Here is a 25,026-nt window from a genome sequence, read left to right as displayed (position 1 = left end):
TTTTAGCAAGAGAGAGTTCGCACGTCGTATTGCTGGAATGCATGCCGGCACTCATCATCTTATGCCCAGGGGTACTACTATCCACGTCAAGAACGTGACGATCGCTCGATATCATTTGAAGATGCTATCGAAGAGCAGGATTTTACACCACAATATTCGTCCACGAAGCTCCACTCGCCTTCGCTATCCTCGCCGTCGTTACTACCACAATTTTCATGCCCATTGACTTTTGCCAGTGCCTCGTCGAAAATCAACTTTCTGCCCTCGGCGCTAACCCACTCGACCAGACTACACGTTTGCTGCTCATCTGGCGCGATCTCGTCCCCGAAGTCCTCACAGTAACATCGATAAAACATACTCCCGTTCCTGCTGTTACAGCAAGGGCAGGGAATTGCGCATCCGTTGCACGCACCGTATCCAATCTGCCAACAGCCAGATGCATTTCTGTGCCAGCGCCATGTATACTCGCCGAACCACCCATATCCATAAATCCTGGGGAAAAGCGATATCCTCGGATTAAACCGCGCTTGTTGTCGAGCCCATTTGGGTTGACTAAGGGTTGCACGTAAAAGAGCATGGCCGTACGCGTCGTAGCTATTAGTTGGGAGCGTCGTAGTACGAGACGAACCGGAGAATATGCTATAGTCGAATCCAACTACGCCCACTCGCGTTGCTTGGAGATGGTACGTCGCGTACGTCATAGGTCGTTGGCGAGGTGTTAACATTCTTCGCAGTCTGCTCTCTTTGACGGCGCGCATCTCTGTGATGCGCCGCTGAGCCCAAGCCGAAAATGTCTCACCGGTCTCTACATAATGCTCAGGGTTCTCGAACACTTCGGCATTCTTGTGGAGCTTCTCATAGCGGATCACATCGTCCATCATGCCTTCAACGTGCTCGTCGAACTCTTCTTCCGCATTCGTTTCCCACACGACCAATTCCATATTCTTCGATTTCCCTGGGGACCACACCTCTTTCCGTTGTTGATTGTCGTGAATCTCATATCTCAGGATATCTCGCTTCCTTCTGTTGTTGTTTCTTCGCCGGTCCGCGTGTTCCTTCTTCCTGCCTCCAATGCTTCGTGTCCGGGGCCTAGAATCGGGGAACCTGTGAGAGCGCTTGCGTGCGTAGGACGCAGCTCGCATGTCGCGGAACGGGTGCATGGTGGTGCGTCCCGCAGCATTCATGTAGGATTCATTGCGCAAGTCGGCCGCGAAGAGGTCTTCTCCCTGCTGCGATGCAACGATGTCTGAACTGGAAAGCTCTCGACAGCACAGACAGCCAAACCAGGTGATGTCGTCCCAATCGGAACATTCGCTGTCTGTCAAAGGAACCCGCGAATGAGCATCCCAAGAATCATTTGCCAAGAACCATGGAGGGTGCTCGGATTGTATTGCGACGTCCATGGCTGATTAATGTTCGCAATACCTAGGAATCTAAGATGACAAAGCTTTGGGAAAGCCTAAAGAGCGGCTGAGCGAGTATCTAGTTGCGCTCAAGGAAGAGGACTGTTGTTAGCAACAAGAAAGACTTGATTGATTAAGTACATGAGGTAGCAAAGGAATTGATTGCAGATCGACTTGGAGTCATCCCATTCCTACAGCGTTGCGCCTTAGCGGCCATGTAGAGGGCTGAGGCTGAGCGAAAGGGCGGAGGGCTGTGACGCGGATCGCATGTAAGCTCTGCCCACGTTCACGACTCACCAGTTCCCGTTGCTTGACTGCGCAAATGTTTTTGCGTCTCGTTGGGAAGCAGAGCCGGTTGGCGTGGCCCTAGGTACCGGTACACGGCCGTTCTCGGATCGCGTGGCGCTGCACCGTGCGATTCACATTCAAACCATCCCACCCACATCGAAACGCCTCATTTACTAAATGGAAGGGTTACAATCTCACATATGTATATCTATGCATCCGAGGAAATGACTATCAACACAGATACCGGCGTTCGCACGCGTATCGTCCTGAATCAAGGCTCCCAGTAGGCGGCCCTAGGGGAAGGGGGGTTGAATTGATCATCTAATAGTCACATGCCCATTTTAGCAGGGACAATTATCTCAGATAGGGTGAATGTATCCTAATACTCTAATGATGACCCAACCTAATCATGTGTGAAATGGTCTTAGGTCCCTGAAATCATTCTACAATGTATCTTTATATACAGAAGGAGCAGGTGGGTACATAGGGCAGGTGTATAAAACCTGACTAACGCACTCCATAAATCAATCCTAGGGCCAATGCGGGCATACAAATCACGTCCTGAAGCCATCATTTCCCATTGTGCGGTTACGAAGGAGACCTTGTCATAAAGCGTAACATTGACTCTCGGCATTGTGAAGTACACAAGTTTTGATCTTGGTATGGTTTTCCACGGCTGCATGCGAACAGCATTATCTATGACATCTTCCGCGCAACCATACCTTGATTCCAAGTATCGTCAAGTGACTCCACTACTAATCTTACCCCAGGTAGAGTCCATCTTCCTTCTTCCAAACCCATCCCAACAATAGCGATTGTCAACTATACCGCCCGTGCGCCTATTTCTATAGTATCGACTTATAGGTTTTAGGGATGGCTTCCCTCAACGTTAAGATCACCCGCCCCGCCAGATTGTGCACGCTGGCAGGCAGTGTTGTATCTTGCCACCGGCAAGTCAGGCTTCAGTCCTTCCCACAGTAATCATGCCAGGATAAATCTGGATGTTATAACTACTTACAGCAAATACAGCATCTGTGTTTATTCAAACAAACTCAAGGATGTATCACAGAGTAGCCCTAGAGAACAAGGCGGCCGGTCATACTCTGTTAGGCAAAGAGCGGATGCGCAGAAAATCGAGCTCTTTGTACTCTTCTAAGCGTGGCCTTGTGATGTGTAGCGGGTACCTGTTATCTAAGAGTCCGAAAGTCTCAGCAGGTTGTGAGTTGTGTGTGAGGACGAAGGCATGATGTTGGTTGTATCCGAAACCTGCGTGTGGCAATACAGCCTATAAAACACTAAAGATAGCTTAATCTTGAAGTACATGTCCATTGATTCGATCTAAAGGCATAGCCTTCTAAAGTATACTTTTAGGTTATTCTTAGGTAGGCCGTGCTTCAAGAGAGGATACTTATTATAGAGGCAGAAGGTCTCCCTACTATTACTTAGTAGTAGTATAACTTTTCTGATTAGCAAAGTCGAGATGGAGTATGTGGATAAGGTTATAGAAGATATAGGAGGACAGAATTGAGGTAGGCGATCCAGAGTTTAACTACGGTAAGTAATTACTTGGTGCTATCAAGTAGCTATATTGCGTACTATAGTTCTATCCTAGGCATTACTACTTAACAGAACACTAATAAATTAACACTAAAGCTATTCCCACGAACGTTGCCTAACAGCACGTGATCAATATGCCGAAAGAAGACATGATGTTGGCTTGGATGATGATGCTGACTGCAGTGGAAGGGTAAGATTGTGTCCGGTGATTAAACGTACCAGCCCCAAGAGCATCTTGTGATTTGCAAATGAACATTAACTACTTCTTGAACTTGCGGAAAAACGAACTAGTTTTCCCGCCCCAGCCACCACCTTTCTCCTTCCCTGCCTTTTCGTCCTCCTCCAAGTGCCTCTGCGCCTGTTCCTCCGTGTCCAACTGGGTAGTGTTCGCATCCATAACCTGCTGTGCAAATGATACTGAGGTCTGTGGCGCATTCCCCAACCCAGGTTGGGCCGGATGTAGCAGCGTTTCAGGACGGTGGAACGGAACGTGCCCCTGGCTACCAGTCCCTCCAACAACACCCAGCTCTTGAGTGGATTGCGGTGGAGAGAATCCGGGTTGTCCAGGCTCTTGCATGGTGAGGTCATTTTCGGGGAAGAGGTCGGCAACTTTGCCTGAGCCGAACAGCCTCTCGTACACTGCTAGGGTGGTGCCAAATTCCTTATCCTGGGATATCTGAATAGTATCGAGTAGTTGCAGAACGTATGTCTGACAGTTGTTGCTAATGAGGTTATAGCCTGGACGCGTGGTTCGAATGTGCTGAATAACAGCTTCGCCTATATGTATTCAGACATGCAAGCAACCTCCCGGCCACACGTAGAGCTAGGTGGCACTCACCAGTCCTCCTAAGAGCATCGTCATTGAATTTTGTCTCCCCCACTTGGAATGTGTGCCATTCTTTTGGGTCAATCTTGGCATTCGTGTATATGATATCGAAGTTCTCATCCATCCACAGTTGATGCGCGTATTCACCGACGAGCACCGCCCAATGCTGCGTCGGATCAGGATACTTGTTAATCTTCTCTGTGATCAACTTGCCCAAACCTGTATTCTCGGCGAACCACTTGCCCTGATGCGCGCGACAAAAGTCAGTATGAGACAAGACAGGGCGGGCGAGTACCTTGTGCGTGTCTCGGCCCAGCGAGAAGGCAAAGACACATTCACTTCATACATGGTGCGTTGCTTACCGCGAACCCGCCGACAGGATGCCACCCTACTTCGACAGTCCTTGGGGGTCCATTGGTAAACGGCTGAGAGAGTGGTACCACATTTTCGACAGCACCTAGGCCGATGGCGTGTTTGAGGGCTAATTCGCCTTTATTGTAACTCTTTTGCCTACGTCGAAGGTCAGAGCGATGACAATAAGAGCTGTGTCTAATCACAATGTCTCAATGCGGGGGTAGAAGTGGGGCTCTTCACCAACGTACAAAAACTGCCCGAGTTTGTCTCTCCTCCTCTCAGACGTCCCTGTGTCCTCGCTGGCTTCTGCCATATGTGGAGATGAAGGGCTTGTTGAGCGAACGAATATCGAAAGGATCGATTTCGCGGCGAATGCTGTGTTTGTTGCACAGCCACCGCCACGTGGCACACGCAGGAGGCTAGCGTGCCGGCATAGTACACCAAGCGGATTCAGTTCGATCTTTCTCTGCCTCAGAACGTATCGCCTGATCCACCACGGCAGGTACTCCGTAACCTGATATAAACCGAAACGCTTCGTAGAGACCGAGAAGACTTCATCGAGTTCTTCTAGCATCTTCAATCTCGTTTCCGGCTCGAAGAATACCATACTAGCCCAAGAGTATCCATAGTCCACACGGCTGGAAATGCATCTTCGACAGGTCAGTGACTCTCTCCCGGGACATGAATGGTCCAGCTAAATGGAGGCGCCAGGTGTTAGGTCCATAGTCATACACAGCCACGTTATCAATGAAGCCGACGAAAATGCCGAAGGCGCAGAACATCCGCCATGATGCCTAGAGCGCACCCCAGAACCAGTCTGAAGAAATGCAACATCTGCCAATTCAGCGTTAATGCCTCGCCAATGTTCGACAGAAGAGATACGGTGGCCGAGAAGATTGCACGCTGTCGACCGAGCTTTTCGTTGAGTGGAGCCACAAGCCAGGCATCGAGTAGACCGCTCCTGGGGTAGATGCCAGATTTGATCATTCCGAGGGTCAAGTTGTTGCGCGGTGTGTCAGCGCCAATGCAAAAAGCTTTAGGAAATTGAAGGTTCGCCCCATTGATGCTTATTGATGCTTAAAGGGAGGGGTAAAGAGTCAGTGTGATGTTCATAGATCAGGAAGGGGTGAAGTAGGTGGTCTGGCTAGCTACTGACGTCTGAAGATCCCAGAGTTAGAGGTGTAAGGCTCGGAGTCTTGGACAATCGCCCACCACGAACGCCCACTCTATACCCCGGCATTGCGTACTCGTCTGAAGTTCTGAACCCAGCGTTGAACCACAGCACCCAGCACTGTAGCTACAATCATCAGATATATGACCAACGGCTATCACCATTTTTTCCTGGGACTCTGCGTGAATCGCTGCTATTTGTTGGTCTGTATTGGATTTAGTTTCTTCGAGAAGCGTGGTTCCTTGTAGCAATAAGGAAGCCTATTGGAGAATGTCAAGTGTGCGGCTTAGGCTGGTGGATCCGTGCAGAGTTGACATCCTCTTCAGTTGCAACGTGCTCAAGTCTTCGTCAGGCGATACACCATATTCAACCCGGGTGTCTAGATCGTTCTGCGTCATCATGATATCGCGGTGGCCTCCAGGGGGGTTATATAATTGTCTTGAGGGCATCGATTGGAGCGAACACGACGGCGCGACACCGAAGCGGAGGCGCGTGCCAAACCGTGGGAACCGAACCCCGGATTAGCACTCACGACTTCCTGGCACTGTGAGGTTTACATTTCGCATATGCATCAAAAAGACATGAAGAGCATTTGACCCACTCTTCTTTATGATATGCGCTGCATTCCTGCTCAACGTTGCTGTTCCCCCCTTGTATCAGTGCTTTTCACAAGTTTTGCGGCCACCTTACCGTGGAAGAATATATGGAAAAGTGGGGTTCTATAAGATGTATGACTGTGGGCCTATAGGTGGTTGGTTAATCGACTTTGGTTGACAGATCCCATCATCATGATACCTCTACCAAAGTTAGATAGCCAATCAAGCCTAACACAATAATAACATACCCTACTGTTTCTATGGTAAGGTGGCCTCAAAACCTATGGAAACGATAATATGTTATTGGGATACTCCATTGAGCTGCGCCGGCGGAAAGGTTCCACATATTGCTCGAAGAGCATTCTATCTGACACTATATCGGGACCCAGCGTGCTTGAGCTTTTCGTCTTTCAAGCGTGAAATGACTTTCGTTGGCGATGTCCGCGAAGGAATCGACCAGCGCTCGGGCAAAGGAGAGGTGAAATAATGCCTTGAACAAGTGTGCTCCTATGGTTTTCCTGCGAAAGGCCTATAATGACATTATCACAAAACATAGTGCTCATCTCAGCAGAAACTTCCTGACGTTTCGTCTTGTGCTGTGACCCCTGCGACGACCACGCTTATTAAAGCCCCACTGTCGCGTTTCAACACACTCGCGTGCGTTGGAACGGAGAAAATCCTGTGCAGGTCTTCAAAATCCACGAACGAGATGATGTGCTGTCGAGCAGCGCGTATCTGTAATTGTCAACGGACTCACCATCCCTCATCAAGCGATCCATTCGGTAATAGGTATGGTTTTCCGTTCCATACCAGGTATTGGGCCACGCAAATTACAACGCCGGCTTTACTGAAGACTTGACACGATTGCTCTTACTGAATCTGCTCGGACCATCATACCACCTACTCTCGAGACAAGCATGTCATGTTTCTACGAAAGACTCGTATCGCCAGCGGCAGACGTGAACGGTGGCATGATGGATGAAACCCCTCTAATACCCACCCGAGCTTCGCACGGACACGAACAACTCTTGGCCCATGCCCACCAGCGATTTCATCCACCAATCAACTTTATTTGTTCCAGCCCCTGTCAAATGTTCCCAGATCTCCAGGACCATGAAATGGGTCCGAAAATCACACAATTTGAAAGCCAAGCTTTCTTGGCTCAATCTATCCCAGATGTTCATGAACCCCACGTATGGAAATCTGTTGTCGGGTGGTAAACGAAACGACCATGCCTACCTGTACGGGACCCAAATTGCAGTTGACAGCATTGGCGCTTCGGCTTACGATTGGTATAAGATGTCTAGCTTCCCCATTCTGAAGAAGGATATCGCAGCTGCGCTGACTGTCATTCACCAACGACTTTGATTTAGTCTTTTGTTCGTTCTTTTCGTCACTCTTTTTTCCAACACTTGTTCATCAACAATGAAGACTGCCGCTGTTGTTGCTGGCCTTGCCGCCGCCGCCAATGCGCACGCCACATGGCAATACTTGTGGAGAAACGGGGAGGATCTTGGAAGCACCTGTGTCAGAAAGGTTCCGTCAAACAGCCCTGTCGAGGACTACACTGGCACCGCGCTGCAGTGCAACGTGAACCCGGCCGATGCAGAGGGCAACTGCGAGTTTGCAGCTGGTGACACCGTCACTATCGAGATGCACCAACATGACACCCGCTCTAGCACTGAGGAAGCTATTGGCGGTGCTCACTGGGGCCCCGTACTTGCGTACATGGCTTCCGTTGAGGATGCTGCGGCTGCTACTGGTGCAGAGGACTTCTTCAAGGTTTACCAGAACACTTGGGCCAAGGCGCCTGGTTCGACCCAGGGTGACAACGACTTCTGGGGTACCAAGGACATGAACTACAACGGTCAGTCTCGAGAACATGCAAGAAGTGAATTTGACTGACGATCACTAGGTGGAAAGCTTGATTTCAAGGTTCCAGCCGATCTCGCCCCTGGCGACTACCTGCTCCGTGCCGAGGCGATCGCTCTCCATGCTGCCAGTGCTTCTGGAGGAGCACAGCATTATGTTGCATGCTACCAGCTCACAGTCACCGGCAGTGGTTCATTGAAGCCCACCGATACCGTCACGTTCCCGTCTGCTTACAACAAGACTGGCCCAGGCCTCGGTTTCAGCATACACGCTCCTCTCGACAGCTATCCTGCTCCCGGCCCTGCTCTTATCGAAAGCGGAACCGAGTCTACTCCTCAGCTTCTGACTTTCGGTACTATTGAGAGCGCACCCGCTGCAAGCGCCGCTCCCTCCACTGCCACCAAGCCTGCCTCCAGCGCTGCCTCTGCCACTCCAGTTGCAAGCTCTGCCCCCGCAAGCTCCGCACCCGCCAGCTCATCCGCTGCTGCACAGACTTCCGCTGCTGCACAGACTTCCGCTGCTGCATCGGCTACTGCCACTGCAGTTGCCGAGCCCGCACCCAGCAGCTCTGCTGCTGCCCCCTCTGCTACTGCTTCCAGCCCCGCTGCAGAGCAGAAGTACACCATCGCCGAATTCATCGCCTTCCTCGAGGAGGCTGATGCCGCTGATAGCTCAGCTACGTCCAGAAAGGCCAGAAGGCACGCACGTGCTTTCCGTGTCTAAGCATTAAACATCACGTTTGGTTGGAGGAATGTTTGAGTGTTGGTTTAGGGAGACTATAGAGATGGTTCTCCTCGATGGAGGCTTCGCTTCTTGTATCCAATTCATTGCATGGCCATTTCGTGCCGAATCTTCCGTACTGCACGCACTTTATGATCGCTGTTGACAATATATCGTAGCTTGGTTTCTCTTTTCCTACAACCAGAGCTATCTTTACAAAAATGAGTGAGCTTCATACTGATAGGATCTGCACGAGGATGTAAGGCAGCTATAGTAGAACAGCGGAAGCCTTGGAGTACGTGCATTCAACATAAAGCAAACAAAACTTTGGTCGTCTGAAGTGGGATGGTTGCTTTTTCATTCTATGCTTATCACTGCGGATGTATCGCGTGCGGTTGCAAGCCTTCGTTCACCGTCGGGAAGCGGCGGGGTGGGGTAAACCCAACACCCTGGAAACGGGGCTCTCCACGGATACGCCTTCGCGAAAGGGATATAGAAGTCCATTGCGGAGCCATCAACATTATTGACCACCTTTGTCTCTTCCCCTCATGACGCGCCCATACGACTCGATCAACGCTGAGCAGTTGCAACGTGATGCAGACGAGCACCTGCTCGCCTACGGAACTTCATATCATCCCGAGATCATTACTTCGACCGAAGGCGTCTATGTCGAGACACATACTGGCCATCGGATGATGGACTTCACCTCTGGTCAGATGTCGTGCCTTCTCGGTCACGGAAATCCTGAGGTAGTGCAAGTTATTCACGAGCACGCGCAGCACCTCGATCACATCTTCAGTGGCATGATCAGTCCTCCTGTGATCAATCTAGCAAAAAGATTGACAAGTGTCACACCTCAAGGCCTCGATAAGGCCTTCTTCCTGAGCACAGGGGGAGAGAGCAACGAGGCGGCGATACGACTTGCAAAATTCTACACTGGAAAATTCGAGATAGTTGGCCTGGCAGCATCATGGCATGGAATGACTGGCGCATCACTCGGAGCACAATATCACGCAGGTCGTGCAGGCTATGGGCCTCTTATGCCTGGAAATCTCGTCCTTCCGAGCCCAAATGCGTACCGTTCGATCTTCACGCATGCGGACGGTAGCTACGACTGGACAGCCGAGCTCAACTACGGATTTGACTTGCTGGATAAGCAGTCATGCGGCTCTCTTGCAGCTGTGATACTTGAACCTATCCTTTCCAGTGGCGGCATGCTCGTATTGCCGCCCGGGTATCTGAAGGCGATGAAAGAGCATTGTGTCAAAAGAGGGATGCTGCTCATCGTTGATGAGGCACAAACAGGTCTGGGGAGAGCAGGAGATATGTTTGCATTCACGCATCATCCAGAAGACGAGGGCGTAGTTCCGGATGTTCTGACATTGAGCAAGACCTTGGGGAATGGACTGCCTTTGAGCGCCGTGGTAACTTCGAATAGTATCGCTCAGCACGCAAAAGAGAACGGATTCCTTTTCTACACGACACATATCAATGACCCGCTTCCGGCTGCGGTTGGCGACAAAGTACTCGAGATAGTTATTAGGGATGATTTAGTTTTTCGCTCGCGGCAGCTAGGTGTCAAACTGCAGGCGGGTCTGAAGATATTACAGTCGCGCTACGGGTGTATCGGCGATGTCAGAGGCCGCGGCCTGATGGCTGGTGTTGAGATTGTCGGAGACCGCAAGACGAAGGTCGGGGCCCCAGAGGTTGGTAATGCATTGGCGAACAAGATGACAGAGATGGGATTGTGGGCTCAGCTTGCTACTATTGCATCGTTTGGAGGTGTCTTCCGCATCGCGCCTCCTCTCACTGTGACGGAGCAACAATTGGACGAGGCGCTATTGATTATGGAAGAAGCTTTGAGAACAACACCAGGAACTAAGCCTTTGTACTCATTAGAGGGATGATACAAAGGTGAAGGAAGGCTGTAACTTGAAATACGAACTATTAAAGCTTTGGCTTCCACACATGCTTGTCTTGAATGAGATATATTGAAAAGCGCATGTCCTCCTTGGCGTTTACATATTCTCTTTCGGCACTTTGACCACGTGCTGTAAGGCAACGTTTGTAGAAATAGCTTTAATATATCTTTAATGTTTTATCAAGTTATAATACCTAAGATAGAATACAGTACGTAATACAGCTGCTTAATAGCACTACGCAGTCTAACTCTGTATTGTCTACCCCACTTCTATCCTTATCTTCCACACCTTCGTCTATATACGCTGTCTAGACTTCGCTGATTATGGCTGCACTGAAGCTTGTGCCGCTGATTGGTGACGCCAGGGAGAGCTTCCGCCTCCACGACGATTCTCCCCTCCCTCCAAGTACTCTCCGCCTGAGAGTACTCTGTACATATGAACTGCACCACACATCATAAACAGATCTTGAGCACAGAATCCAGCTGGACCATCGTTCTTCGTTAGAGATAAGAGCGTCCTTTATTAACAGTAAGTACAGATCGGTAAGGCCGCTAAGCAAACCTGAGGCTTGTTGGATGATACCTTCGATGGTATCAAGTGGTTCGCTTTGCGACGAACATGTTCTCTGCTGCGATAAAGATGACATATCGAACAATCCTCGAATTACAAACACTAACATGGTTCAAGACCTTTATAGCCATTTCTTTTTTCCTTGTGTCTAAGCTATTTAGAAGTGACGGGTGGTGATCACTACACTACCAATTGGCTATGTTGCGACAACGGAATCGCAATATGGCCAATTTGATCCTGCTATCGTCCACTGTCTATCAGACTACAACATCATGGCCAAGCCAAGACCAATGACAGCCCCGCCCAATGCGCCCTTGACTTGTACTGCAGCACCAGGGAACTCAGAAGGTGAAGGTGTAGGTGCGGGCGCGCTGCTAGCGGTCCCGGCAGTGGGAGCAGCACCAAGAGCAGATGTGTATGGTACATCAGTTCCAATGGCAGTCGCGCCTGGGAAAGCGGGCGTGGGAGTTGCAGCGGGAGTTGGGTTCTCGATTTCGTCCTCCGGGTTGAGCACACTGTATGATGTTAGTCCAGAAAAATGAGTGTCTGCGGATGTGGACACTCACGTATCGATGATGTGCGCTACGCCGTTGCTGAGGATGATGTTGGCTAGGACGACCTTGGCGTTGTCTACGTATACTGTTCCATCGACGCCGACGCTCAGAGTGAGGTCGTTGCCGTTCACTGTCTTGACTGTTGTGTTGGTGATATCACTCGAAAACGCAACAGCACCTGTTACGGCGTGGTATGTCAATACATTGGTAAGAGTCTCAATGCTAGCGTTGGCAAAGGCAGATGCTGCAGTGGTGAAGGCATCGTTGTTGGGAACAAAAATGGTTAGGTCCGCGACGGAGTCAATTGTTTCAACAAGACTTGCGGCAGTGAGAGCACCCAGTGCGGCAGTCACTTCGACGTCCGGAACTTTCGACAGAGTAGTGGAGGCATTTCGAGGTACGGTAAGTACGGTGTCTATCTTGTGGACGGTGACGCTATTTGCGGCTTGAATATCCTGGTCTGGTAAGTCTCTCGTGGGGGAAGTGTCATGTTTGAATTACTCACTGCTTCTATCACGTTGGCGGACTTGAGCTCTCCGCTGAGGATAGTAGCATTTTCTCCGTCTAGCAACAGACCCACATTCTGCCCATCTGTAACATTCGTGCGAATGCTGCCGTCGAATGACGGCAAGAAGAGACTGCTCACAAAAGCAGGGGTCTCGCTAAAGTCAGACGAGACGTAAGTCCCATTGAGAACGTGGTACGCAAGTATAGCTGCGATAGCCTGCATATCGCTTGAGTTGACCGCAACGCTCTCTGGCGTATCTTCCTGCGCGAGGAGAGCCTCGAATGCGGAATTCGTGGGCGCGAGGATAGTAATGTTGCTTAGGCCGGCGAGTGTCTCCGCAAGATCGGGCACGCTGCCGAGGGCTGCACCGATGGTGGAAAGGTCAGGTTGAGATGCAATCAGGTCAGTAAGACTGGGTGCCTGTGCAAGCACAGATGATACACAGGCAAAAAAAGCTATCGAGGTCCTCATCTTGGTCGAGTGTTGTTGTGCCCCTGACGTTGAAAGTGATGTTGGAAGTGAAGATGCGGAATAGGTCTGCGAGCTCGAGATGCAGATACTGCGGTACTTTTTATAGCATGTGCATTGAGGCTATGCATCCCCGAACGATCTAGCTGATACATCTTTACAAGACTGGAAACTTGCATGTCTTCACTGCCGCGGCACTGGGCAGAATTGCATTCTACATCTGGATCGGGAAACCCCTGAAGTATCTATCACGATGGCTAGCTTGAGTCCAGTCGCCATGGATCGCCAAGTCAGCTCACTGGTCAGAGGTCTTTCCGTTTGCTAAGCACATCGTGGTGTTGCAGGGGCTGTGAAGTTATATGTTCCCAAAGTAGCTGGTAGTGACGTTGGCCAAGTGCGAGTCCGGTGAGTTTTAGCCGTGCGGAGTACATCGCGTATACTGGCGAGCTCGCGTGGTTTGAGCTTCGAGGTAAAACTAGATGCCTGGTACCTTGCAGAGAGATGCGGGGTGGACCCTCGAAATTTGTCTCATGCAATTGCGCACTGAACTTGTAATCGGTCAAGGTACTGATCGTGCTTGAAGGCTCCTCTGAGTACGTTCTACTGCAGATATCGCTTCCATACACACGGCCAGCACCTAAAACCGATTCCCGTAATTCGTAAGCTGTTAGCAGCCACCATAGACGGCAAATTCTTATCTTCACTCCGGTACCCCACCTTTTTGACGTATACTATTATCAAGCCTTAGCGCGCTCGAGCCGGTAGCATACAGATGCTGTTTCATAGTCAATCACACAAGTTCCTCGCCCACCTTTTCATGGCTCTAGGTACCTTTTTCACAAACTTCAGCAGCCTATGTATACTATAGCAGGTTGATCGTTAGAGGTTCTAGTAAATCTATATTTCTAGTACTGGTAAACGTTCAAATAGAGCACTAACCTGTCAAAAAGTTCAGTAGGATTAGCTTAGCCTCCTATAGTACATAGATTGGCTAAAAGTTGGCAGAGATACCGAGAGCCACAAAAAGGTGGGGAGGAACTTTTATAAAGCACCCGATACCTCGACTATGATCATAACATATCTCACATCCGTGATATCGTTCTGACCATCTTCCTGAAGTTCCACAACACTACGGTGTATGGATTTCTTTCGACTATGTAACCGGCAGTGTAAGTTTGATTCGAAGCCCAAGGGTACCAACGCGAAACGAAGGCTTCGTGCACCAGTCGCATTATTCATCGCATCCTGTAAGCCTTAGTCCAGTAGTCCTTTTTGCCTCAACCACGCCTCGCACAATCCTGGCCACGTGGATACTGGCAACTCCGCCGTATCTAATCCAAAACCATGCGGCGCGTCTGCGAAAACATGCAATTCGACCTGCGTCCCTTTCTTCCACAGTCCCTCCGCCAGCCTATACGCATTAACCACGGGCACAACTTCATCGTTGCCTGCATATACGATAAACGTTGGCGGAACATCGTCCAGGAGCTGGACATCCGGCTGCAGCGCATCATACAGCGCCTGCTTCTCTGGCGGCTCAAGTGGTGCCTTATCGGGGATGATAGTGCGCCCTTTCGCGTTTGTAGAGATAGGTGCATAGCCTATGATCGCGAAGTCGAGTTTCGGTAAGTTCGCTGAAGAAGCGGGAGACGTCCAAGCTGACGGGTACGACGCGAGCAAACTTGCAGCGAGGTGGCCTCCCGAGCTCAATCCGCATACGCCTAGCCCATTCGTCGCAAAGCCCTTCTCTTGGATGATGTTGAGTGCCCGCCGTGCGTCATCTATGGGTGCCTTCGGGCTGGACTGGGCATTTGGGAATCTGTGGATGAGGACAAAGGCGCGAAAACCGATGGTAGACAGCCATTTTGCGACGGCGACGCCTTCGCGGCCGACCATGAGTTGGGTGTAGCCGCCTCCGCCGAGGATGAGTACCGCGCGGCCATTGGATGGGGTTGCCGCGGATGCGAAGCTGAGGAGCCAGGGGCGGGATACTTCTGTTACTACGGCGTGGTCGAGAGAGTTGTTGGGTTTAGTGAACGTGAAGGCATTGTCGATAGGTTCGTTGTCCCAAAGTGGGAAGGCTTCGGATGCGTTTATTGGATTTGCCATTTTTTTTTTGTATATACACGGGTCTCTGCGTCTTTTTGAACGTATCTTGGGAAGGTCGAGTGGAGAGTGGGTGGAGCGTTGCTCGCTGCAACTTTAACCGAGATATCCCGATCGCCGTGAGCTTGCTTTGCTTTTGCTCTTTTACCGTATCCTGATCGCATGTGCTCGCGATCAATGGGCATTCTGCGTCCGATGACCTCCAAAGATTTCTAAAATCCTACGAAGTGCCGCACAACAACCCCAAAAGACTTTCACCGTAGGCATTATTGGCAATGAAGCCCCCCTCGGGCTTATACATGGTTTCTTATCAATCCGAATATACACTAGAAACAACATACAATCGAAGAGCGATGGATATCTTGTTCGCTCATTCCCGGTTCGATCCCAAATTTCCATCCCATTTCCGGCTGTGTAACCAGGCCCGCTAACGCCAGACGATGCAAACGCCGTGCTCGTTCCAAAAGCAGTCCTTCCCGTCCATAAGCGTTCGTGATATGGATTCAGGAACCAATTTCCCTCGATTTTTTTCAACTCGAATCTTATTTGGAGGGCGTGAATCCAAAACATCCACGCCGCGCTCACAGATCATCAACCTCAACAAACCGTCCCCTAATCGGCCTCTTCCTACTATCCAAGCTTCTCACGCTCCCGCTATCATTTGTACTTCCAGCGTCGTCGCCAAACCTACCCGGCGCAAGGCTTCCTCCGCTCATGACATGCGGACCTCTCACTGGCACAGGTTGTGCGTAAAACTGCGCGGGCGTCTGTGTCGTGCTCGGCGGCGACCTCGTATGCCTATCAGCCCCACTGAACTGTGTTCCCTCAGGGCTGGTCATACGGTCTGAATGTGAATTCTGAGAGTTGTGGGATTGATGGGAATGGGTTCGAGTATAGGGATCCGGGGGTGGCGGGTAGTAGACATGTTGAGTCACTGGAACGAACGCATGCGGGTGAGTGGGTGATGTCGGTGTAGGATAAGAGTATTCGCGCTGTAATGCTGCGCCTGGAGGTTGGTGGTAGACATTAGGGTCGTAACTTGGGGTATCGTAAGTATTAGTGTGTTGGTTGTAAGCAGCATGCTGATCTTGCTGCGTGTAATTGGGATGGGAATATTCGGTATTGTACGGTGAGGGATATGTTGCTGTTGAAGTAGGAGAATTGGATGGATATTGTTGAGGCTGGTATGGCGAGATGGGGTTCGGGTGCAAGTAATCGCCGCTTGGTGAGCGCGAATGTAGATGCGTGGTGGTATCGGGCTGTTGTCGTAAGCTCATGTACTTCGCGGTACCTGGCGAGGGCATCTCTTGTACTGGTGAGGTTGCTGCTAGCTCGACGGGAGGTGGTGGTGATGGGCCTTGGTTCTTCTCTCCTTTGACTTTGAGAGCCTTCTTGCGCCGACGGAGGCAGAAGAGAACGAGCAGAAGTATCAGAATGAGGCCGGCGAGACCTCCTACGACACCACCCGCAATAGCTCCAACGTCAGTCTTCTTTGATTTGCCGGTGTCTGACGGGGTTGCGGTTCCACTAGGAACTACACGAGTTGCTGATCGGGCTGAAAAGCTTGCCTGGCGACCGAAGTAGACGCTGAGATCGCCGTTATCCCAGCTGGAAGGCTTGGTCATTGTCGCGCCTCCTGTTGGTCTAGAACGCGTTAGATTCACCCTGTACCAGTATCAACCGAAACAAGAGCACACTCACCCTCCACCAATGACCGAGATAACAGGCGTAGGGACGAAGTACTTGGTGGCCGACGGGTCCCATTTGTCCCAGAGAACGTTCTTTTCCCCATTGTATCCGAGGTTCACTGGAAATAACAATCAACTCTGTCTCATCTCGCACATGAACCTCGCCAAGCTTACTATTGTGTTGCCCTTGAGAATTTGGTGCGTCGCAATCAGTATAAGACGAGTTGGTAAACCAGCCCCCGATGATAAGCATCTGGTCTCGGTTGACCACGTTTGCAGAGCAAGCTCCGTGCGGGAACGGTTGCGTGTTCGTGCCATTGCCTGTATTGAAGACGTTGATCCACTTGAAAGATGGCAGTGAGAGGATGTAAGCATCGTCATATCCACCTGGACCATCGGCAGTGAATCCGCCATACAAGTAGCTTTCAATGATTAGACAAGTTCACAGCGGAAGGGTGAAGAAGCCACTCACATGTTATATGACGATTGATCATCAGCCCAGGTAGCGCCAGCACAGAATTGTCGTCGCGCGCCTGGGACTTGTCCGGAGGCTTGCTGGGTATACCACTTGTTCGAAGAGATGTCGTATATATGGACAGTCTATCCATGGTGAGTACAGTCCTAAGAAAAACAGCAAAAGAATGCATTTCTTACGCTCATGTTGGCCTGATTCCAAATTAGCATGCGAACAACAGATCAGGATCCGCGCTTGACGTACCGCTTGAGAGCTTCCATTGCGACTCGGATCCTCGATACCTCCAAAGTAGACCAGAAGACCTCCGTCAGAAGCAGGAAGGTAGACCAACTGACCCTCAGCGCGGCCAACGTTGTCTGGTGGCCCACTGTTGTTGTTCAGCTGACCTGCGGTGAAGTCATAAGATATCAGATTGCTGGTAGCGATCTGTTCCCCCTTCCAAGTTGGAGACGTAAGGTTGTTCATGTAGCCTCCAAAGTAATACCCATAGCCGAAATCCTCAGCCGATGTTCCTGCGCCATAGGCCACTCGCTGTAGTGATGCGACGTTGCTGTTCGGGCTGGATTCGTTCCATTGGTCCAGTCTGGTATCGTAGGTCCAAAAGCTGAAATCGGGCGGAGCGCCTTGGTATTCTCCTCCGAACTGGTAGAAGCACTTGTTGACATCATCCGGCCACAGCACGGCGCCTGATACGCTCGGTACGGTGGCGTTCTTGGTGAGGTTCGCGTATTGGTTTGGCTGGCCAAAGCCCTGGGTCGTGGAGTTGAGGTCGCTGTAGAGGAGCCAGGTATCTAGGTATGCGGCGTTAGGGACATGGATTCATGCGTGCAGTGTGGGGTAGCATACTCGTGTAGTTCTGGGGATTGGTGGAGATGGGATTCCATGCTACCTGGCCCCCGTCAATGTACAGCTTGTTGTCTACCTGCGCGGTCTGGTGACCCCATCGTCGACAAAAGTCCTGGATTGGATCCTTTGCCTGCAGTGAGCGAGACAGCAATGCAATTGCGGCCAGCAGGGAAAGCCGTGTAGATGGCATGGCTGGCATTCATCCCCCCAGGGTCGTACAGACATGGAATGGTAAGGCGTCGCAAGTACTGTAAGGGAGCGCAACAGATGTTGCAGTCGAGGTCATGGGCAGCTGCAGGAGGGTGACGGCAGGGCTGAAGGGAGCTGCACCAGGTTGTCAGAACGCGGCGCACGAAGAGAAGCTGGCTCGTGCTGCATCAGCCCGTTCATTCGCGGATGCAGCGGAGAGATGCTGAGCGTTTGGGACGCCAACTCTCAGCCATGCTGCTGCTGTGAGACGCGTGCGCCAATAGCGCAGGACAGGCGGCGGAACGAGGTTAGGCAGGCGGCCGGTCCTGTGCAAGCGGGTACCCGGACCGGGTTCGCAGGTTCGAGGATGCGGGCAAACGGCAAGGATCGTCAGGTCTGAACGCGAGCAATCCGGCGTGCTCTATTCACAGCAGCAGAGAAGAGAGAAGAGGCATCTGGTCGGGTGACGCAGACGATGGCTGGATTCTGCAGGCGCGCTACCGCCGGCCAGGTCCCTCTCGGAAGCGGAACCACGGCTGCGGGGAATCCTCAGCTCCTGCGTGCTGTGGGAGCCCGTTTATTGCTTTGTGCACCGAGTCGACGTCGGGCCTGCCTGTCGCGACCCCTTTCCTCCTTGGCAATGCATCCATGGACATTGCAGTTGCTGATCGCAATGCGAAAGCATTCGCTGAGAGCGCACTGCCACAGCCGTCGCCCGTTCGTCGCTCGACTGCCCCAGGTGCATACGAGAGCATGTTCAGCACAGCCTCCGCTTGCGCATCTCGTGACATCAACCGCAGCTATGGCGAAGACAAAGTTGCTGGGGGGTATGTAGGCCTAAAGCGAACCCAGAGCTCCAAGACCGGCACAGAGAGCCAGCGAAAGCGAACCCCAGGATTAGAACAGCCGTCATCGCTCTTGGTCCATCGGAAAAGGCAGGTTCAGGGTATGCAGAACCGACCAGAAAGAATAGTCAAGACCGTGTATGTATGTAGGAAGAAGAAAGAAGGACCTGGGCAGAGCTGGATGTTGAAGATTTCGACCGCTCACGTGATGGCTTGGCGCGCTAGCTTCCATGCACGACCCCATTTCAATGAGAAGCTTGAATTTAAAAATATATGCGGAAGGCCTCAAGTGCTGATCCTCAACCAAAAACTAAAAAAAAATTTCAACTTCGTCATGTTCGAGTCGAGCTAATATATACACAGATGCTCATCACAGCCAATTCTCGATCCCCTAAAACCTCGCCTCCACCTTCTGCTCCGTATCCTGCAGCGCCCACTCACTCCTCGCTTTCTTGCTCCGCACTCTGTCAACCTGCTCCTTCGTAAACCCCTTCGCTACAACTGCAGGATTATATCCGAGCCCATTGATCTTGCCCACCTCCTCGCTACTAACATCTGTCGCCGCACTCCCATCAGCGCGCTTGTACACCGTCACCACCACGGCCCCGCCAAGCCCGAGATTGTGTTGTAAAGCGACCTTGGTGTCTTTCACGCTGCGGTTGTTGGCCCACCCACGCATGTGCCACACGAGCTCCGCGCATTGCGCAAGGCCTGTTGCGCCGAGGGGGTGCCCCTTTGAGATGAGGCCACCCGAGGGGTTGATGACCACCTGGGAGTTGGGCCCGTACGTAATGCCTCCTTTTCTGATGAGTTCATGGGCTTTTCCCTTTGCCGCGAGACCGAGAGCCTCGATGGTGACCATCTCGTTGGCGGAGAAGCAGTCATGCACTTCGCAAACGCGGACGTCCTTGGGATCCGTCTTGGCCTCGGCGAGGGCCGTTCTGGCAGCGAGTTCGGACATGCTGAAGCCGACGAGCTCGATGGCGGAGCGGTTGAAGAGCTGCGGGGTGTCGGTGGCGAGGCACTGACCTGCGATGAGGATGGCTTGCTTCTTGAGGTGGGGGCGGGCATCGAGGAAGGATTGCGAGACGAGGACGGCGGCGGCGCCGCCGTCGGAAGTAGGGCAGCATTGCAGCTTGGTGAGGGGCTCGTGGATCATGGTGGATTTGAGGACCTGGTCGAGGGTGTATTCGTCTTGGAATTGGGAGTAAGGGTTGTTCTTGGAGTGGGCATGGTTGATGCGGCCAATTTCCGCAAAGTCTTCGAGCTTCGAGCCGTATCTGTTTGCTGTTAGCATCGTAGGAGGGAGGAAGGAGGGTGCACAGGAGCGGGACGTACTTCTCCATGTGCTCTCGTCCTGCGTTGCCGAACAGTTGCGCCGCACCAGGCGCCTTCGTGATCCCCCTCGTCTCCTTCATTACTAAGTTCGTCGTGCTCGTTGGGTTCGCGCGATCCTGGAAGAACGTCTGCAGACTACCTGGGAACATCTTCTCGAAGCCCACGACTAGCACGCAGTCACTGGCGCCATGCGCAATCATGTTGCGCCCCATGTACAGCCCCGTCGAGCCGGTTGAGCAATTGTTGTTTACGTTGTAGACGGGGATACCCGTCATACCGAACTGGTAGAAGACACGCTGGCCGCAGGTGCTGTCGCCGTAGCAGTAGCATGCGACGCCCTGGTCGACGTCGTCGTAATTGATCTGCGCGTCGAGCATGGCCTTGACGCCGGCTTCGAAGCCCAGCTCCGGGTAGTCGACCTTGCCGCGGGGTTTTATGAACTTGGTCATACCCACGCCGAGGACATAGACGGGTTGTTTCTGGGTGGGCGCCATAGTGGTGGTAGGATAATGGGAAGGCTGGTATGAGAACGACAATACTGCGAATGCCAAAGAATCAAATAACGAATCGAACTATGGAGGATGTGTAAGAACACTCCGTGGCGTGCAACGTAGAGACATTGCGGCTTCGGCTGTATAAAGGGTCGCGAGTCGGGGAGCTGGGAAGGATGGTGTGGGGTAAGTTACCTCGGCACGGCACGCCGTGTGAGGTTGGTGGCACTCGTCCGTATTGCCTAGTCGATCCAGGATACCTTTTGCCGACTGCCTTAGGGAGCATATGATATGGCCTACTTCTAGGAGCGAACATCAACAAAACGTTATTTGTTCACAGTCAGTCGATGCCAGCCACAGTCCACGACTGACTCTGCATTTCATGCTTTTGAATCTCAGGCTAAGTAGACAAGGTGAAGCTGACACATGCATTTTTAGTCAGGAGAGGATGTTTCAAAGACCTGATTATGCGTTATATTCGAGGAATTCGGTATCCAATGCAGAAAATAGCAAAGCAGTGCGAACACTCAGGTATTGATAAGTCAAAAGCAACCACTCCTAGTGTGAACCAAACAACTCTACCCGAGTGTTCGATTCCATGTGATATACAATCCCTGATGCCAGAAACCATGAACAATCCGAGGGTATGCCGATCCAACCAAACGCCCTGCTTATATGATTCGTGAAATCGTGCCTATGCGCCGGGAGCAGACTACATTTGTAGCCTCTTATGCAAAAAAAATCTCTCAAATCGTTAACCAGCCCATCCTATAGACGGATCATCCAGAGCGCGGGTTGGGCTGGCGTATATCGCGTCAGGTAGGTTTAATACTTCAGCCCGCGGAGGAACGACCCCGTTCGAGGTCGACGGTTTGGGGGAGCTGGAGGCCGAGCTAACTGTTGAGCTAGATGCTGAGCTCGACTCGCTTTGAGGTATAGGACTTCTGACCTGCGAGGTGTCCCGTCGTGGTCGGGTCTTTGCGGGGCTCGCTTTTTCGCTCGTCATCCCCTCAGTCTCACCATCACTCGAGGTCGAGTTTCTCGAACTGACGAACACCGGCGTCACGATATGCGAACTGTCGTGTCGTTGAAAGTTCTCCTGTCTGAACGCCTGTATCGATGGCGGCACAATTCCGTCCGGCCAGCTCCCGCGCTCCCTGTGCTCGACACTCGGAAGCTGCTCTTTCTCTTTGCTCCACCGGCTCTTGAACCTGCTCCACCTCTTGTGCTTCTCACTCATGCCCATGCTTTCCCGTCGCTGTTGCTCGACCTCTGATTCTCTTCTTGACTGCTCGTCGCGAACGGGGTCTGCTAGCGTATGGGCTGCGGACGAGGGGCCGTTGAGCCAGATTGGGAAGAGTGCACCAACAGCATACGCCGCAATGACAACGCAGTACGCATACTGCACGTTCCTTGCCTTGACCACAGTGTACATGATGGGTGGCCAAACCGCTCCGCCACCGATAGCCGCCGTAAGTAGAACCGCTGCGTCTTTTGTGTGTTTGCCTAGACCGCGGAGCGACTGAGCGTAGATGAGTGGGAAGAGGGGGCCTTCGAAGAATTTGCCTATAACAATAATCGTGGCCCATGTACCCCCTGTGTCGCCAGACGTAGCAGCCGCTGCAAAAGCGATTGCGCCGGCAAAGAAGAAGGCGAGTAAGAAGCGTGGTTTGATCCAAATACATAAGAAGGCTGCAAGGAGACGCGAGACAGCGAAGCCGGTGTGGTCAATGGCCTGGAAATTGACAGTATCCAGCGATGGAGTAACACGGGTCAGGTATTCGGCGAATGAAGTTGATGTGCTTTCCTGGCCACCAACGTAGCAGAACATGGCGGAAACACCTAGGGCGAGGGAAACCCAGACAACACGCACGTTGGTAGATCCAACGGTAGCATCACAAGGAATTGGCATCCTAGCCGTTGCGTTCTCCAACTCCTCGTCTGTGGCCTCCGGCAGTGGGACATAGAAGAAAACGATGGCGAGGAGAATGGTGAAGAAGGAGATGCCGAGATAAGCCCATTGCACATCAATCAAGCTGTCGGCCGAGGCCTTGAACAGCACTTTCTTGGCGAGGAGCGGGGAGACGATTGTGCCGATGGCTTGTATGCCTTGCGACATGCTGAGTCTTGCTTCTGCGTATTCAGGCGGACCGCAGAGCGCAATGAAGGGGTTGGCGCTGAGCTCCAGAGTTGCCAGGCCCATACCGACGATGAAGTTGGATATAAGGAAGGCCGGGAAAGATGTGAGCACTGCAGAGGGCCAGAAGACCAACGTGCCACAAGCGTACACCATCAATCCAACGATGTAACAAGCCTTGAAGCCCCAGTGACGGAAAACAAGCCTGCCGAAGGTAAAAGGAGCGACGATGTAGCCGAAGTAGTAGGCGCTATGTTGACCCACGGTTTGACCATCACTCATCTTGGCCACCACCTGGAATTGCGAGTTTAGTGTATCTAGGAGGCCGTATGCGAATCCCCAGATAAAGAACAGGGTGGTGACCATGGCCACGGGATACACAGCCTCACCATTGGTCCTCAATGTGATGTTCTTCTTCTTTTGCATGTCTACAAAGTCGAAGTAGGCAGCGGAGCCTCTGCGAGCGCGAGTAGTCGTCGCGTAGGTGACCAAAGTCTCGTTGCGATACATTTCCGGCATTTCATTCATGTCCGGGGTGGTCAAAAAGTCCATCATGCCTATGGGCTCATTGGCGCCGGCGAGCGCTGGGGGTGGCTTCGTAGTGGTAGGCGACACCGGAGGACTTGGTAAATACGATCGCCTGGTTGCGGCTGTGATATTCGTGGGAATGATCATGCTGTCGCTCGTTCTGCTAGTCGACTTGTCGACTACGGTTTGATCGAGCACCCATTTTGGGAGGAAGCGTTTAACCAGAGGCTTCAGTGCCGGCACACAGGCGCACATGATTCCGGTATTGATCTCGACGGCGCTCCACATGGACGAGAATGCAGCATACCATGAGAAGTCGCTTTCATTGCGAAGATCCATCGTGTCGGCTCCTCCCATACCGGCCTCTTTGGCACGGAGGTTATTTCTTTGCGCATCTTGTAGATAGTAGATGCGGACCACGTCGACGACGGCGACGAAGATGCCGAAGCCAAAAGTGATGACCAGGATGATCTTCTGCTTCCTCGGTAGCCGCATGCCTAGGAGATGAAGTCAGTATACGGTAGACTGGTGTTGTTCAACGCGACATACCAGTCAAGAGAGGCATGGGCAGGAAAAAGATGGCCAGATCAGTGACGATGTTGAGCGGTGCCGAGGACAGGTATATAGTGACGATGTTGATGCACGTGTGAGGCGGTTCGAGCGGGGTATAAAAAGCTGCCGATACGGGGTCGCATTGGAAGATGTTCAAGAGGGTCAACGCCAGGCCGCCGACGTTGACCACGACGAGAGTCGCAATGGTGGCCCATCGGAAGACCTTGTTGGTTTTGGACAGGGTGAGGTAGAATACGAGGATGGAGGACTTGGTGGCCATCAATGCCGGGTTCTGCATGTGTTAGCAAACCAATGCTGTCAAGGTCTTGCACGTCAGAACCTACATATAGTACGGAAAAGGCATAGGCGGCCTTGTTCATGGGAGTGAGGTCATGTTCTGGGATGGTGTCCTGGTGCCTGCCGAAGCCCTTTGTGGTGCCCCAGCAGATGGAGAAGGAGGTGCCAAAGGCCAGAAGCCAGGCGAGTATGATGGTGTAGTCGTCCCACCCCGGCTTCTTCACGACGGCGAAGCGCGAGACGAGGCGGAAGAAGACGAAGACGGAGCAGCAGGCAAGGGTTGCGGCAGAGACGGCGAGGACGGCGGGCGCGCGCGAGGGCTCGTGGGCCATGGTGGTGGTCGTTTTGCGTTGGTCGGCACCCGGGGCATCGTATCGCGTCGCGATGCTAACGTGGTCGAGGGTTCCGTGGGTAGAACTGGGCGTCATGAATCGACATGCTTTGCTGCTGCGCGCATACGAGCTCGCACACGCTGCCACGATCCTGCGAGGGGTCGTGTCTGCGCGGCGATGCGGACAATTAGGCGACGGTGGACCGACCAAGCCTGGGGAAGGAGCGCCTTTTGGCTGGAAAGGACGCCGGGGACGGCTGGGACGAAGAGTCAAGGGTCTTCACCGCAAAGCCCCAGGTTTGCCGCCTCGCTGGGAACTGGGCGCAGAGACTGCAGCCATGATGGGTGCTAGCCGCGCCGGCGCGCTCGCTCTCGGCGAGCATTGGTGAAGAGG

General features: G+C 52.3%; 9 protein-coding genes across 9 annotated transcripts; 2 read left to right on the top strand and 7 right to left on the bottom strand.

Annotated features, from left to right (window-relative positions):
* Nucleotides 1-86: 86 nt before the first annotated feature.
* On the bottom strand, nt 87-1,403 carry N0V89_002608 (uncharacterized protein; the record flags this gene model as incomplete). The annotated part of the gene is made up of 3 exons (XM_056211415.1): nt 87-332; nt 359-594; nt 629-1,403. The coding sequence occupies 3 exons, from the start codon at nt 1,401-1,403 to the stop codon at nt 87-89; spliced, it is 1,257 nt and encodes a 418-aa protein (XP_056074888.1).
* A 2,104-nt stretch (nt 1,404-3,507) lies between these two features.
* Nucleotides 3,508-4,741, bottom strand: N0V89_002607 (uncharacterized protein; the record flags this gene model as incomplete). Its single annotated transcript, XM_056211414.1, has 4 exons — nt 3,508-4,025; nt 4,087-4,318; nt 4,437-4,584; nt 4,677-4,741. The coding sequence occupies 4 exons, from the start codon at nt 4,739-4,741 to the stop codon at nt 3,508-3,510; spliced, it is 963 nt and encodes a 320-aa protein (XP_056074887.1).
* Nucleotides 4,742-7,620: 2,879 nt separating this feature from the next.
* N0V89_002606 (uncharacterized protein) lies at nt 7,621-8,790 on the top strand (the record flags this gene model as incomplete). The annotated part of the gene is made up of 2 exons (XM_056211413.1): nt 7,621-8,062; nt 8,111-8,790. 2 exons carry the CDS (start codon nt 7,621-7,623, stop codon nt 8,788-8,790), a joined length of 1,122 nt encoding a protein of 373 aa, XP_056074886.1.
* Nucleotides 8,791-9,335: 545 nt separating this feature from the next.
* N0V89_002605 (uncharacterized protein) lies at nt 9,336-10,694 on the top strand (the record flags this gene model as incomplete). Its single annotated transcript, XM_056211412.1, has 1 exon — nt 9,336-10,694. The coding sequence occupies one exon, from the start codon at nt 9,336-9,338 to the stop codon at nt 10,692-10,694; it is 1,359 nt and encodes a 452-aa protein (XP_056074885.1).
* Nucleotides 10,695-11,541: 847 nt separating this feature from the next.
* N0V89_002604 (uncharacterized protein) lies at nt 11,542-12,812 on the bottom strand (the record flags this gene model as incomplete). The annotated part of the gene is made up of 3 exons (XM_056211411.1): nt 11,542-11,794; nt 11,846-12,288; nt 12,339-12,812. The coding sequence occupies 3 exons, from the start codon at nt 12,810-12,812 to the stop codon at nt 11,542-11,544; spliced, it is 1,170 nt and encodes a 389-aa protein (XP_056074884.1).
* A 1,251-nt stretch (nt 12,813-14,063) lies between these two features.
* Nucleotides 14,064-14,918, bottom strand: N0V89_002603 (uncharacterized protein; the record flags this gene model as incomplete). Its single annotated transcript, XM_056211410.1, has 1 exon — nt 14,064-14,918. One exon carries the CDS (start codon nt 14,916-14,918, stop codon nt 14,064-14,066), a length of 855 nt encoding a protein of 284 aa, XP_056074883.1.
* Nucleotides 14,919-15,846: 928 nt separating this feature from the next.
* Nucleotides 15,847-18,114, bottom strand: N0V89_002602 (uncharacterized protein; the record flags this gene model as incomplete). Its single annotated transcript, XM_056211409.1, has 8 exons — nt 15,847-15,953; nt 16,207-16,559; nt 16,617-16,722; nt 16,778-17,025; nt 17,076-17,203; nt 17,258-17,269; nt 17,322-17,869; nt 17,925-18,114. The coding sequence occupies 8 exons, from the start codon at nt 18,112-18,114 to the stop codon at nt 15,847-15,849; spliced, it is 1,692 nt and encodes a 563-aa protein (XP_056074882.1).
* A 1,235-nt stretch (nt 18,115-19,349) lies between these two features.
* Nucleotides 19,350-20,790, bottom strand: N0V89_002601 (uncharacterized protein; the record flags this gene model as incomplete). The annotated part of the gene is made up of 2 exons (XM_056211408.1): nt 19,350-20,238; nt 20,297-20,790. 2 exons carry the CDS (start codon nt 20,788-20,790, stop codon nt 19,350-19,352), a joined length of 1,383 nt encoding a protein of 460 aa, XP_056074881.1.
* Nucleotides 20,791-21,541: 751 nt separating this feature from the next.
* On the bottom strand, nt 21,542-24,633 carry N0V89_002600 (uncharacterized protein; the record flags this gene model as incomplete). The annotated part of the gene is made up of 3 exons (XM_056211407.1): nt 21,542-23,949; nt 24,002-24,296; nt 24,358-24,633. The coding sequence occupies 3 exons, from the start codon at nt 24,631-24,633 to the stop codon at nt 21,542-21,544; spliced, it is 2,979 nt and encodes a 992-aa protein (XP_056074880.1).
* Nucleotides 24,634-25,026: the final 393 nt, after the last annotated feature.

This window comes from Didymosphaeria variabile (genome assembly GCF_027946475.1).
Source record: "Didymosphaeria variabile strain IMI 356815 chromosome Unknown scaffold_2, whole genome shotgun sequence".
Classification (NCBI taxonomy): domain Eukaryota; kingdom Fungi; phylum Ascomycota; class Dothideomycetes; order Pleosporales; family Didymosphaeriaceae; genus Didymosphaeria; species Didymosphaeria variabile.
This window is presented reverse-complemented; position numbering and strand designations above follow the sequence as displayed.